At 40.8% G+C, this 13,714-nt stretch overlaps 1 protein-coding gene across 2 annotated transcripts in view; it reads left to right on the forward strand.

The window, feature by feature from the left end:
* zgc:101566 (Transmembrane protein 263-B-like) overlaps nt 1–13,714 on the forward strand; it is a 52,966-nt gene extending 39,252 nt beyond the window's left edge. For both annotated transcript variants that reach the window (XM_058396853.1, XM_058396852.1), the window contains one exon: nt 9,925–13,714. In XM_058396853.1, the coding sequence (XP_058252836.1) occupies nt 9,925–10,205 (281 nt within the window). In that variant the 3' untranslated portion in view covers nt 10,206–13,714. The remainder of the gene's footprint in view (nt 1–9,924) is intronic.

The following is a 13,714-nucleotide window of genomic DNA, read 5'->3' on the forward strand; positions in this document are numbered from 1 at the left end:
TCTTCAGGTTCCTGGTTTTTCATTCAAAGCTGCCAACTTTTGTTGTGTTGTTTTCGTTCAATGTTGACGTGGAAGCGGAAACGTAACGAGTGCAGTTTGATATAAATTAGTGTTTTTTCATTAGGTTTATTCATTTTCTGTAAATTATTTATTGCCCTTTGTTGTTCTGAATGAAGAACTGAATCATTTTCCCAATCCAGTTTGATGTTTTTTGCAGCCCCAGTTTGTTTATATAGTATCTTTTAACTTGTCTGATTGATTAAAGCTAATCAGATAGCTAGTTCAGATTTTGTCCAGGTTAGTGGTTTTTCATTCAAAGTGATTTTCGTTAACATCCAGAGAACGAAAAACAAGCCCTTCCTTCTTTTCAGCAGTGTTACGGTCACATGATTCGGATCTTAAATTCTTACAACAACATTGGGGAAAAAAATCATCATTCTGAGCAACACAGGCAACTTTTGTTGAGCCTTCAGGCTTGTATTTGTTTGGTGTTGATAGTCCATGAAGAAGTGGAAATGCAATTAGTGGAATCTCATACAGATTTGTAAAGCGTGGGATAAAGTAAGATTAGATAAGGTGGTGTAAAGCATGCTGCCACTGGACTCTAGAGCAGCAGAGACATGTTCTCTGGAGTGACCAAACACGCTTCTCTGTCTGGACATCTGACAGATGAGTCTGGGTTTGGCGGTTCTTGCCTGACTGCATTGTGCCAAGTGTAAAGTTTGTTGGAGGGGGTGTTATGATGTCCTGACCTCAACCCCATAGAACACCTTTGGGATGAATTAGAGTGGAGACTGCGAGCCAGACCTTCTCGTCCAACATCTGTGCCTGACCTCACAAATGTGCTTCTAGAGGAACGGTCAGAAATTCCCATAAACACACTCCTAAACCTTGTGGAAAGCCTTCCCAGAAGAGTTGAAGCTGTTATAGCTGCAAAGGGCGGGACAACTCCATATTACATTCATGTGCATGTAAAGGCAGACGTCCCAAAACTTTTGGCAATATAGTGTATATCTGTTAAGTCTTGTAGGAATGTATTAATGTTAGCAAAACACATAGTTTATCTTTTGTATGTTGTGTATCCTTATTTTTTTAGATAGCATGTTTACTTAGCTAATAAACATACCGTTTGTCTAATCCTTACAATATCAATATTGTGATAAATTACATCATACTAATAGTCAGCATCTCTTTAACACTGACCTGCACCGTTGTTTCTCCATGTTACAAGTGGCTGATTACATTTTAACATCAAATCATTTATTTTTTCCTCCTTTTTTCTCATTAAGTAATTTTCTGTACTTTCCCACTCTCGGCTCACGGCTGTCCTTCCCGCTGGGAGTTTGATGACTCCGGCGCAGCAGGATCTAGACGTGCATGAAAATCTTGTGGAAATGTTAAGCGTGCTACGTCGTTTCCTCTGCTTTCCCTATTTCTCTCGTTTTGGATTTATCTCTGTGGAGGTGATGGAGCAGAGCTGGCAAGATTTGAATTCGGGGTATGGGTTGGGCTCGTTACGGAAAGGTTTGCTGTAAGGAAGAGAGCGGCACAGATGATTTATTCCGTTATTAAAAACTTAAAGCATTACTTAACACTAATAATATATACATTCAAACTACTTATTATTTAATAATTAATTAAATTAATAAATATATATCCATAAATTTAAAAAGTAGATATTTTATTTATTTAATTAATATAATAAATGGAAAATAATAATAACAATAATAATAATAATAATAATAATAATAATAATAATCCTCACATGACCCAGGTGGAGGAAATACGCCTCATGCTTGTCACACACGTTTACTCCACCCGTGTCATGGGTCTGAAGGAGACTCCTGAACATCTGCAGTTTCTGTTCCTTAAAACATGTTGAAGAACGTTGTGGCCTTTTCATCTGAGCCGTAAATGCCACCGCTCTCGCTCGGTAGTTTTCCGCTTTGCTGCAGAATTTGATCGATTCTTAAGCTTCCTGGTGGAGGAGCAAACTGGGCGCTGCGGGGCAGGAAGGAAATGGCTAGGTGTGTGTGTGTGTGTGTTCTAGTCTGAGAAATTGAGGAATTCCTGTTACTGATCTGAATGTGTTCGCTAATTACAGCGCCACAGGACATGAAAAAGCACAGGGAGAGTTTCAGCTCTTAAGCTGGAAACAAGCTGGAGAGAGGGAGATAATGCTGCAGTTTTTCTTCCACTCTGTCTCCTGTGTATCTGAGCGTCATGTGTTTCTGCACATCACTTCTTCTTTTTAAAGGCATTTTGGACATTTTCTTTTTTTTTCTTGTAGTCCGTCTTTCCAGAACTCCTCTTCCTTCCTTTCTTCCTTCCTTCCTTTCTTCCTTCCTTCCTTCCTTCCTTTTTTCCTTCATTCCTTTTTTCTCCCATTCATTTCTCCTTTTCCTGTCTTTCTCTGCCTCCTCCACTTTCTTTGTTTTTTCTTCTAATTTTCCCTTTCCTCCATTCCTTTCTACTTTTCCTTCCTTCCTTCCTTCCTTCCTTCCTTCCTTCCTTCCTTCCCTCTTTCCCTGTCTCCTTCATTATAGTTGATGGACAGCATATTTTTCGTTTTCTTTTCTGTGTTATTGAGTGTGTGTGTGTGTGCTGCACTCAGTGAACTGGAGTGTGTGTGCTCTCAGTAACCCTCTTTAACTTTCAGTGTGTTGAGCTGCAGCCGATACGGAGCCCAGCGCATCATTAACGCTTATTAGGCCCGAGCGCGCAGAGTTAGCTAGGAGTACAGGTGTGAGAGAGAGTGCAGCCGAGCCACATCGCTCTGACACCAGGTGAGAGAGAGAGGGAGAGAGAGAGAGAGAGAAAGAGAGGGACAGAGAGAGAGAGAGAGAGAGAGAGAGAAAGAGAGGGACAGAGAGAGAGAGAGAGAGAGAGAGAGAAAGAGAGGGACAGAGACAAAGAGAGAGACATAAATACATAGAGATAGAGTTAGGTAGACAGAGAGAGGGACAGAAATAGAGAGACAGAGAGATGGAGAGAGAGAGAGATGGAGAGAGAGAGATAGACAGGATGATAGATAGAAAGAGAGAGATAGACAGAGTGAGATAGATAGATAGATAGATGGAAACAGAGAGAGACAGAGCCATAGATACATAGAGAGAGAGACTGAGAGAGACAAAGTGAGAGAGAAACAGGGACATAGATACATAGAGAGAGAGACAAAGCGAGAGAGAGAGACAAAGAGAGAGAAACAGAGTGTGAGAGAGAGATAGAGACAGAGACATAGAGAGAGTGATAGACAAAGAGAGAGAGAAAAAGTGAGAGAGATATAGACAAAGAGAGAGAGATGGGGGGGGTAGTAGCAGTTATCTAGCACCTAGAGACACTGTGCTGTGTTTTACTGCCTACTAAAGTAACAGCACACATCTGAAGAAACCATCCATCATAAAGGAAATCTCTCTCTCTCTCTCTCTCTCTCTCTCTCTCTGTCTCTCATTTCTGCTCTGAGTCACAGTGAGTAGTTGAGTAGGCTGCATATACATATACGGTGTTGATTATTTTACAGTTATATTCTGTCCTCTGTCTGTACACACGTCACTCTGCAGCACTGTGCTTTACAGTAAAGTGGCCATATTTAATATCCATTTATTTACATCCGAAAGTTTTCTCTTCCGTTTACGGCTGGATTTACGTCAACGTGGAAATAAGAGCTGTGCATTGGGGGGGTCATGTATTAACACTTCCATGTACAGTATGCAGTGACATTATCCATGTGTGTGTGTGTGTGTGTGTGTGTGTGTGTGTGTGTGTGTGTGTGTGTGTGTGTGCAGTGACATTTCATATCGATTTGACTTCATATTGATTTTTTTTTAGTGGTGGAAATAACCAGCTTGTTGAACACAGAGGACACAGCGAATATATTCTCCGTCTCTGCGACTACATTTTAGGTTGATGTTAAATTTTGTAGCATTGCAAATGGTAAGATTTTAATACAAAGGGTTTCAGTTTTATTAAAAAAAACCCTGAAAGCACAGCTAACATTTATTCCTCTAACACTACAACAATGTTTTTGATGCAATTATAATTTTGACAACACCTCAGACTGGTTTTTGTGGTCATCAAACCATTCCTGAACCATTTCTGCTTTGTGGCACGGCGCATTATCCTGCTAATGAGGAGATCATCAGTCTTATTCACTTCACCTGGCACTGCTCATAATGTTATGCCTGATTGGTGTATATCTGGTTATAAGCACATGACATTTTTCTTAATTTACAGTATTTAACTTATTTACAGCTTTAATTCCAACTTTTCTTTTTAAAGCACTACACTGGAAACTCCTAATGTTAATAATGTTAAATAATTTCCTCTCCAAATCTACACAAAACATTCATCTGAAAACTAGGTTCTGTTATGTGTACTGGGTCAAGGTCAGCGTTCTCCATTTCAGACGCAGTTCATGACAGCAATCACGACGATGGAGGAAAGAGAGCTCATCTGTGTGTTAAGTTAACATTTAATAGTTTAGCTTGGAAACCTGCCGAACAAGGATGGCAGCACAGAGTTTTGGTTTAACAGCATGCCTTGCCGTGGTTTATTCCTCACGTATCCTTCAAAGCTGGATGTGGAAATGAGACGCGCCCTTTCACACTCACCTCCTGGCTTTCTGACAGGGTTCTCACAAGACTGGACAATCAGTGAAAGGAATATTCCATCGGTTGTTTAGACACATTAAGTAAAGTTTTGTCACTCATTTTAGATTTATCTCGACCGTTATGCCTTTTACTTACTGAAGGTATGTTCTGTTAGCTAGCTAGCTATGTAACATTAGTCACATTCCCATGTATATATTATTAGCTGAATTATTTGTATGTATCTGTTGAATTTGTCGCCGAACTCCATGTCGTAGTCGCTTAAAGTAGAGTTTGTCTAGCCAAAGTTGTGGTGTTTCATGAAAGTGTGTGTCCATGCTTGAAATGTTATTGTAGTGAGTAATTATATTTAATAAAAGTGTGTGAGGATGTACTGCGGCATGAATTCCTGTGAAGTTTAATATTTCCCGATTAATTTTACCCGTAATGCTTAATACGTGTTCTGCGTTTAGCTAGCTAGTGGTGCCGCAGGACCTCTTTTAAAACACAAGGCACTGGCTGAAATTCTAAATTAAGTCTCAAGGACTTCTGATAAGGAGAATATATATTTTAGACTCTACTTAAATGACTGCCATTGACACGAGTCTGATAAATGCTGTGCAGTCCGTGGCAGGCCAGTGAAATTCTTGATAGTCTTGATACTGTTGAAATTTAATGTAATGTAATTCTTTGTGAACTTGTCTCTGCTTTACTACATTTCTTTACATGTGAAGAGGTGGCGGGATGGGGGAACGAAGAGGTGGAGGAATGGGGGAACGAAGAGGTGGAGGAATGGGGGAACGAAGAGGTGGAGGAATGTATCGATGAATGGGTGAAAGGGTGGAAAATGATTGATGGAGAGCTGGGAAGGTGATTGGATGGATGGACAGATGAATGGAAGAGGTGGAGGAGTCAATTTTTGGATGGATGGATGGATGGACAGGAAGGTGAGTGGATAGATAGCTGGGAAGGTGATTGGACTGGATGGATGGGTGGATCAATGGAAGAGGTGAAAGAGTCCATTTTAGGATGGATGGATGGATAGATGGATGGATGGATGGATGGATGGATGGTAAGGTGAGTGGACTTGATGGATAGATGGATGGATGGATGGGAAGGTGAGTGGATGGAAAGTTGGGAAGGCGATTGGATGGATGGATTGAAGAGGTGAAAGAGTCCATTGATGGATGGATGTATGGATGGATGGATGGACAGGAAGGTGAGTGGATGGATAGCTGGGAAGGTGATTAGACTGGATGGATGGATGGATCAATGGAAGAGGTGAAAGAGTCCATTGATGGATGGATGGATGGATGGATGGACGGGAAGGTGAGTGGATGGAGAGCTGGGAAGGCGATTGGATGGATGGATGGAAGAGGTGAAAGAGTCCATTGATGGATGGATGGATGGATGGATGGATGGATGGATGGACAGGAAGGTGAGTGGATGGATAGCTGGGAAGGTGATTAGACTGGATGGATGGATGGATGGATGGATGGAAGAGGTGAAAGAGTCCATTGATGGATGGATGGATGGATGGATGGTATGGTGAGTGGACTTGACGGATGGATGGATGGATGAATGGATGGATGGATGGATGGATGGGAAGGTGAGTGGATGGAGAGCTGGGTAGGTGATTGGACTGGATGGATGGATGGATGGATGGGATGGAAGGCTTGTGTATCAGGAAATTTATAATGTCCATAATTTTTCATTTTTTTTTATAAAGGGCAAAAAACAGTTAACAGTTCACTTAATTCAATAAAAACAGCAAATCTTACTTGCACAGGAACGAGAATGCACATGCAACCCTCTCTGTTCACCGGCTAGCTAGCTTTTATTTTCTAGCCTCTCATTTCCTTCAGTACATTCAAAGCTCAGTTATAAACTAATAATCCTGCCAGTGTGTAAAAACATTACATCATAACCAACCCTTATTTATAGACTACATTACCTGGAAATGTGTTAAATAAAAGCATCAAGGCGAGAGCTAGAGAATGTCATACTCATCTGTTACCATGACAACTGTTAGTATAGAGTGCCCTGGCTAGTTTATTAGTGTATCAGTAGGCTTGCTTGAAAAAAAGAATTGGATTTCCTGCTTTCAAATCATAAAGTAAAGCAATTTTTTCAACTGGTAAACTGGCTTTGTGTGTGCAGACCCAGAATTCCTAGGACGTTTGGTTTGAAAAAAAAATTTGTATTTAATGAGATTATAATATGATTGTAATTGAGTAAATTTAGTAAATTGATTTTTTATATATATAACCATATGTATGAGTGTAATAACAACACAGAAAAAAAGGAAGGAAATGAACTGTGCTTTGTGTCATGATTATTCCTGCCTCCATCTTATCCACATCACTTTCCACACTGGTTTATTGTAAATCTGTTCTTATAACAATAAGCAGATTCATGTCTTGTATAATCCTCACACCCGACAGAGGCTGAAAAAAAATCTACCTTACACTCGTTAGTTCCTTTCCAGAACCCAAGGTCACTTCACACTCCTAATTACAAACATAATAGAAGCAAAGCAAGACTAATGTGATACAGGATGCATGCACAAATGAGCTGACCTTCCTTCACTTATTAGCAATAAGCTCATATGCCTGCTGCTTTCATTCTCGCTGCATGCAGTAAACACCAGTGCGAGAGTGGTGAAGCGTCCACACAGCAGGCCCACCTCTCCTCAGCTCAGCGACTTTGACCTCCCGCAGACTGTGCCAGTTCTTCCTCTATGCTCTAACCTGCGAGACAGTAGGAGTTCAGCGAAGTAGCAAAAGCAAGAGGAGGAAAAGACGATGTGGTGTTTCGTAAATCCTCATGTACGAGTGTGTGTGTGTGTTAGTGTGTGTGTGAAGCACATTTGGTGTGTATAAATATATAAAGCAATTTTACGTTTGGACCGAGACGACTCCAGCAGCACAGTATATTCTTTCTGTGTTGATCGTGCCGTTTATCAAATAAGAGGTTTTAGCAAATATCAGAAATCTCAGACAGCCTGTGTTGATTCCACACTGTATCTGCATCAGGATTTTTGGTGAAATCAGCCCCATGCATCGATATCAGATTTGTTTACTCCTCATGGTGCAGTGCTTTGCTTTGCTCAATGAGTTTGGTTCACATGTCCTGGAAGAACTAATGGAAGCAGAGGTGCTGCTGCTGCCTCGTGAGGTGTGTGGGACTGCATCTGGTCTGCCTATTACACAGCATGCGAGGGCGAAAGATTTCACAAATCTGTACAAAAAATTTTTGTTGTTTTTTTTTCCAGAAAAAATAAGACTTGGAGCACGTTGAAGAAAAACTGACTGGTCTGATGGGGGAAAAAAACTGATATGAGTTGGGTGTGTGGATGGATGAATGTTGAGAATGTTGGAGTTAGTGAGTCAGCTGTAGGATGAATGGAAGGAAAGAGAGGATGATTGGAAGGGTGAGACACTTGGATGGATAGATGGATGGATGGATGGAAGGGGTGGAGGAATGGAAGAATAAGTGAGTAAGGTGGATGGATGGTTAAAAACATATGTGAATAGGTGGGTTGAGGAACTGGTGGATGGATGGCTAAATCAGTGGGGGATGGATGGATGGATGGACGAGCCAGTAGGTGAGTTCTAAGATGAATGTTGGATACAAATCCTGCATACCTCAGTGTACTGTGTGATGTATCACAAATGAATTGTCAGTCTGCTTCTCATTATTCCCATTATGGGATTTATGATTTAGTCAACATCCACATTACTGTTGGCCAAGGATTTGTTCTAGAATCACAGCAGTTGGCACAGAAGATTTCGCATCTGGCTACGAGATTTCTGATTGGATCAGTGCACATCTTGCGACTTCTTTTCACTCGCACAATCATACCACAAGCAATCACACTTCTTTTTTTTACCTCGTCCTAAACGGTGCTCTGCGTGTGAACGGTGGCTTCTGGCACGCTTGATTACACATGGAATTAACTCGCTTTTCACTGGAGCTTAACAAACAGCCCTGAATCTATTTTACAAAACAATCTTAAATATGGCCTGAAATGTTAAAGTAATTACTGCCATTTATTGACATTTTATTATAAATGCAAGATGCTCAACAGCTTAATGTCCTGTATAATTATCTCCTGTTTTGTGAGACTTTAGTGTCTGGCAAAAAAAAAAAAAAGAGCCATCAGAATAGTGTTACAGACTTTTTTTATGCAGACGGTGACATTTCTGTTCTGTCCTTGAGCTAAGGATTTAATCTCCTCTTCTCCAGTCCAAATATCAAGCTGGAAACTTTTGGCTGGTAATTTTACATTCCCTCCCTCATTACCAGCGGATACTGAAATTATAAGGCTGGGAGCAGGCTGCAAAGTCATACAGACCTTTTCGTTTGGCAGCAAGCAAATTTCGATGTCACTTTGACGGGCAAGCTCAAGCATCACCTGGCTAATTAACTTCTGTTGGGCTGGAAATAAGCTCTGTTTTTCATTCACCTTCACAAAACATGGATATGGCTCAGAATATGGATATTGGATAGACACTGAGAGTAGGACTGTGAGATGTTGGAATAAATTATTGCATTATTGTCTGCAATGGGATTCAGGACTTTTTGCTGGGTGGAAATTAGAATTAAGGAATAAAAAGTACTATTATTTTTTAAATTATGTAAATAAATAATGCGAATAATTCTGTATCATCAATTTAGCCAAACAAGAAAGAAGGACAGAATCTGAAAGATCTTCTCTCTTCTCTCGGTTCTGGTCAGGGAAGCTCTTTCAGAGAGAAAGAAGATGAGCTTCTTCCCAGGACAATACCTAGAACGTCTTCCATGAAGTCAACCTTGTGTTCAGGTCCTTATGGGAAGTTTATGTTAATGAGTTGGGAAGGTGCAATTAAGGAGGCATACCTTCTCTTAATACCTGATATTGTTTCTGAGATTCAATTTGAATGAATTTAGATGATGCGTCCTATTGATTCCAACGTGTTTTCTGACTGACACGCCCCCAATTCAGAAACCCTTGTGTTCAAAGAAAAAGTTTCCTGCTCCTAATTACGACTTTGTGGTGGCATTCCTACTCGTAAATACAATCTATTCGACAAGACCTGAACGCACCAAAAGACCACATTCACTGGGGCTTTAACACCCCCGCTGCTGCTACAGTGTTTTATTGAATTTAATGTGTGTAAAGTGTGTAATGTTTCATGTATCAAGTGTTTTTTGCTTTTAACAATCAAGCAGTTTGTTAAAGCATACAGCATCATATTTGGGCAGCTGTGATTTAAATCGATGAAACATGCTCTATCAATAATCCTCAACACCATCTTGTTGATTAATCAAAACTTTCTTTTACTCTTCTGCCCAGATTTGGACAAGGACCATCCAAAGAGTGAAGGGGGTGTGGTCTGGAAAATGACAGGCGGCCTCTTTAACCTGACCAAAGGAGCAGTGGGTGCCACTCTCGGAGGAGTGGCCTGGGTGGGCAGCAAAAGCTTCGAGTTGACCAAAGCGGCCGTGACGAGCGTCCCGGCAGCTGGGGTGGGATTGGTCAAGGGCAGCGTCTCTGTGGTAACTGGCGGAGTCGGCGCAGTCGGGTCAGCCGTGGCCGGTAAAGTCACGACGAAGAAGAAAGACAAATCAGATTAGCATGGCTCGACGGCTTGTTGCACGTTTACTTCGACATTTCCGTTACTGTCTGAGCAGGTGTGCGGTCACTTGGTGGGGTCTAAGCATTACCAAACAGTACAAGACGCTGAACCTGATCTGCTTTGCTGGCCGAAGTTGCCCTCTTGTGCCTCACGTTACAAACACAGTTAGCACTACAAAAATAAAAGGCAAAAAGGGGCAACTTCTGCGTTTACTGCTGGTCTGCGTCTGATGATTGAGCTCTCCTACTGTTTATTTGTCTGATAAGAAAATGTTCTGTATTGTTTGTTTATTTTTGCTTTGTAATATTAGCGCTGACGGACACGACTTTGAGGAGACATAAAATCACACATCCATTATGAATTATACATCCAGTCTTTAAAAAAAGAAGATCAAATGTGAATTTATGGTGTGATTGTACATTAGGACCGAACAGTGTGAATCTGAGTATTACTAGATTTCTCTCTCTCTCGCTCTCTCTCTCTCTCTAAAAATTTTCAGATCCCAATCCTGCAATGCACCTTTTAATCCTGTAGCTGATCATTTTCATGAAAAAAAAAAAAAAACCTGTATCTGTTCCATACACATCACATTTATTGTCTGGTATCTTCATGCCTTTGACTGAAGGAAGGAATATCGGGACACTGTGTTTATGTTTCCTGAAATCCCGCTGAACCGCAAGAGACCAGTGCTGTAGGATTGTGAAAAATATATATTGGGATATTTTACTTTTAGGTTTGTGATGAATGAGTACGAGACGCAGAATGTTATTTCTAGGCTTTTCATCAGTCATAGGGAAAAAAAGAAAAGTCACTCCAGACATTTTCATATTACAATAATTGTCTAAACGTTTATTTTGATTGTTGATATCATGCTATCTGCACCTGCGCAGACTTAGTAAGCTGACTAGCATGGCTGATGGCAAGCTAGCTAAAAAATATATATATATATATTTAGCTAGAAACACTGTATTGCCAAAAGTATTGGGACACCTGCCTTTCCATGCACATGAATGTAATATGGAGTTGTCCCGCCCTTTACAGCTGTAACAGCTTCAACTCTTCTGGGAAGGCTTTCCACAAGGTTTAGGAGTGTGTTTATGGGAATTTTTGACCGTTCCTCTAGAAGCACATTTGTGAGGTCACACTGATGGTGGACGAGAAGGTCTGGCTCACAGTCTCCACTCTAATTCATCCCAAAGGTGTTCTATGGGGTTGAGGTCAGGACTCTGTGCAGGCCAGTCAAGTTCCTCCACACCAAACTCACTCATCCATGTCTTTATGGACCTTGCTTTGGTCACTGGTGTACAGTCATGTTGGAACAGGAAGGGGTCATCCCCAAACTGTTCCCACAAAGAGCATGAAATTGTCCAAAATGTCTTGGTATGAAGCTGAAGCATTAAGAGTTCCTTTCACTGGAACTAAGTGGCCGAGTCCAACCCCTGAAAAGCAACACCTGAATTCAATGATTTGGAGGGGTGTCCCAATACTTCTGGCAATACAGTGTATGTGACATTTTCCTGTTAAAAGTAGTTGTATGTAAAGGCGTTCTAATTACATGACCCACAGATCTTTAGTTCAGTTAGTAAATCTGCAAGTCTCTCCCAAATACAATCCATTCGTTCCAATCACAATTCCAAATTTACATCTCCGCGGTTTTCCGTGCGATCAGGAATCGTAAATGAGGTGCGTTTATGAATCCAACGCTTCCAGCTCCAACACTTTTGTTGTTTTGTTCACGAGTGTTTTAAAATCTTCTAACATTTTATCATTAAACAGCAGACTGCTACTAGGAACTACTTTTACCAGGGATGTTAATTAGCTCAGACACATGCTTGGAAAATTCCAGAATAATGAATATCAAGAACGTGAATCGGAGTGTAATAGAGCGCAGTGCTGTTTAGTGCTAACCAAAAAGTGCAACGTCACCATGAATTTAAACATGCAAAAAAAAAAAACTGAAGATGCTTTTCAGACTCAAATAACATCTTTATGTATGACAAGGGAGCTCCACAGCTCATAACCAAAATGCTACCCAAAGACTTTCTGCCTTTTGGTTTCATTCCCCAGAGACGTTATGAGGAGAGGAGAAAGATTCAAGCACTGTTTTATTTTCCAGATCCTGCATTATTGCAGCTAACTGACGCTGTTTAGTCTCGGTTCTTCAGCCTCCTGTAAAGAGCGATGTCTTACCCGGTGATAGCTGATCCACCTAATGTCAGTTTGGGGGATTTTTTTTTGATTTTTTAAAATATATGATCGATGTCATTTGTAACCGAATTAAAACTCTAGATGTATTCAGTTTAGCTTATCATAAAAAAGCTTGCCAGATATTTTTATTTGCACAAATAATTGCTAGACACCTAGTGTGAGATCTTGTGTCTGCGTTCTGTCTGTTGGAGATTTCTACTGATACTCAGCTGTTTACACTGTGTAAATATTCATCATGGATTCTGTAATCCTCCTGATACAAGTAACAGGAAATGAAGAAAAAAAATATGATTTTTATAAAACGCCTATGGTGAATTAATGCTAAATAAAAGGTTAAGGCAGTGAGCTGACACTTTTTACTCACGGTTACTCTGATAAAAAGCGATCACTTGCCTGGTGGGCTAGGTAACACATCCCGGCACCACCAAACTACCACTGCTGGGCCCTTATGCAAGGCCCCTAACCCTATTCTGTCTCAGTTGTAAGGAATGAGGTAGAAGCTGAAATCTCTGTTACGGGTCAACATGCAGATTTACGACTTCCTAAACTATTGATCTGTAATTCGTTAAATTGCGCCCGCCATTACTTCTAACAGGAAATGACCTCGATGTGCATCCCAAAAACTGCTCATCAACATCACCATCACGTGTGGGATATTGTGTCACGTTTTTTTATCAGCAGATTCTGTCCTGGCACGTTTACAGGACCCCACACTGACCCTCTGTAACTCTGGACCCTGTGTAATACTGAAGAGAAATTAGTTTGGGGATTTTTTTCAGTTCATGGCTGTTTAGTTGGATTTAATTAAGCGTCTCGTCTGCGTGGAACAAAATCCGTAAAGGTGTAAGAGAAATCAGGTGGAGCGTGTGGAGGGAGATGTAGTTACAGGATGGGGGAATGTGAGAGTTTAAAGCTGAAAATCCAGCAGAAGCCCATTTTTCTGTGTTTTCTATCTACTGCAGTTTACAGAGAATTTCTACATGATGTTTATGTCACTGTCTCTTTCTTTCTTTCTTTCTTTCTTTCTTTCTTTCTTTCTTATTATTTATCGTGTGTTATTATTTGCATCTGCACAGCTCCTAGCTGCTCATGGTGTGCTGCATGCCCCTCCCTGCTCCGTGCCGGTCAGCTCACTCCTCCTCTTTATCCATCTCCATCATTGTGCTGAGTGACCTGTTTGTGTCGGAGGCTCTGTTACTCGAAACTGAACTGTAGAAAAGTCGATTTTTTTGTCTATTATAGAACTATTTTTGCTAAATCGATGCTGTATTCTACGATTAAAAGCAATTCTGTATTTTA

Source organism: Hemibagrus wyckioides, linkage group LG08 (assembly GCF_019097595.1).
Source record: "Hemibagrus wyckioides isolate EC202008001 linkage group LG08, SWU_Hwy_1.0, whole genome shotgun sequence".
Classification (NCBI taxonomy): Eukaryota; Metazoa; Chordata; class Actinopteri; order Siluriformes; family Bagridae; genus Hemibagrus; species Hemibagrus wyckioides.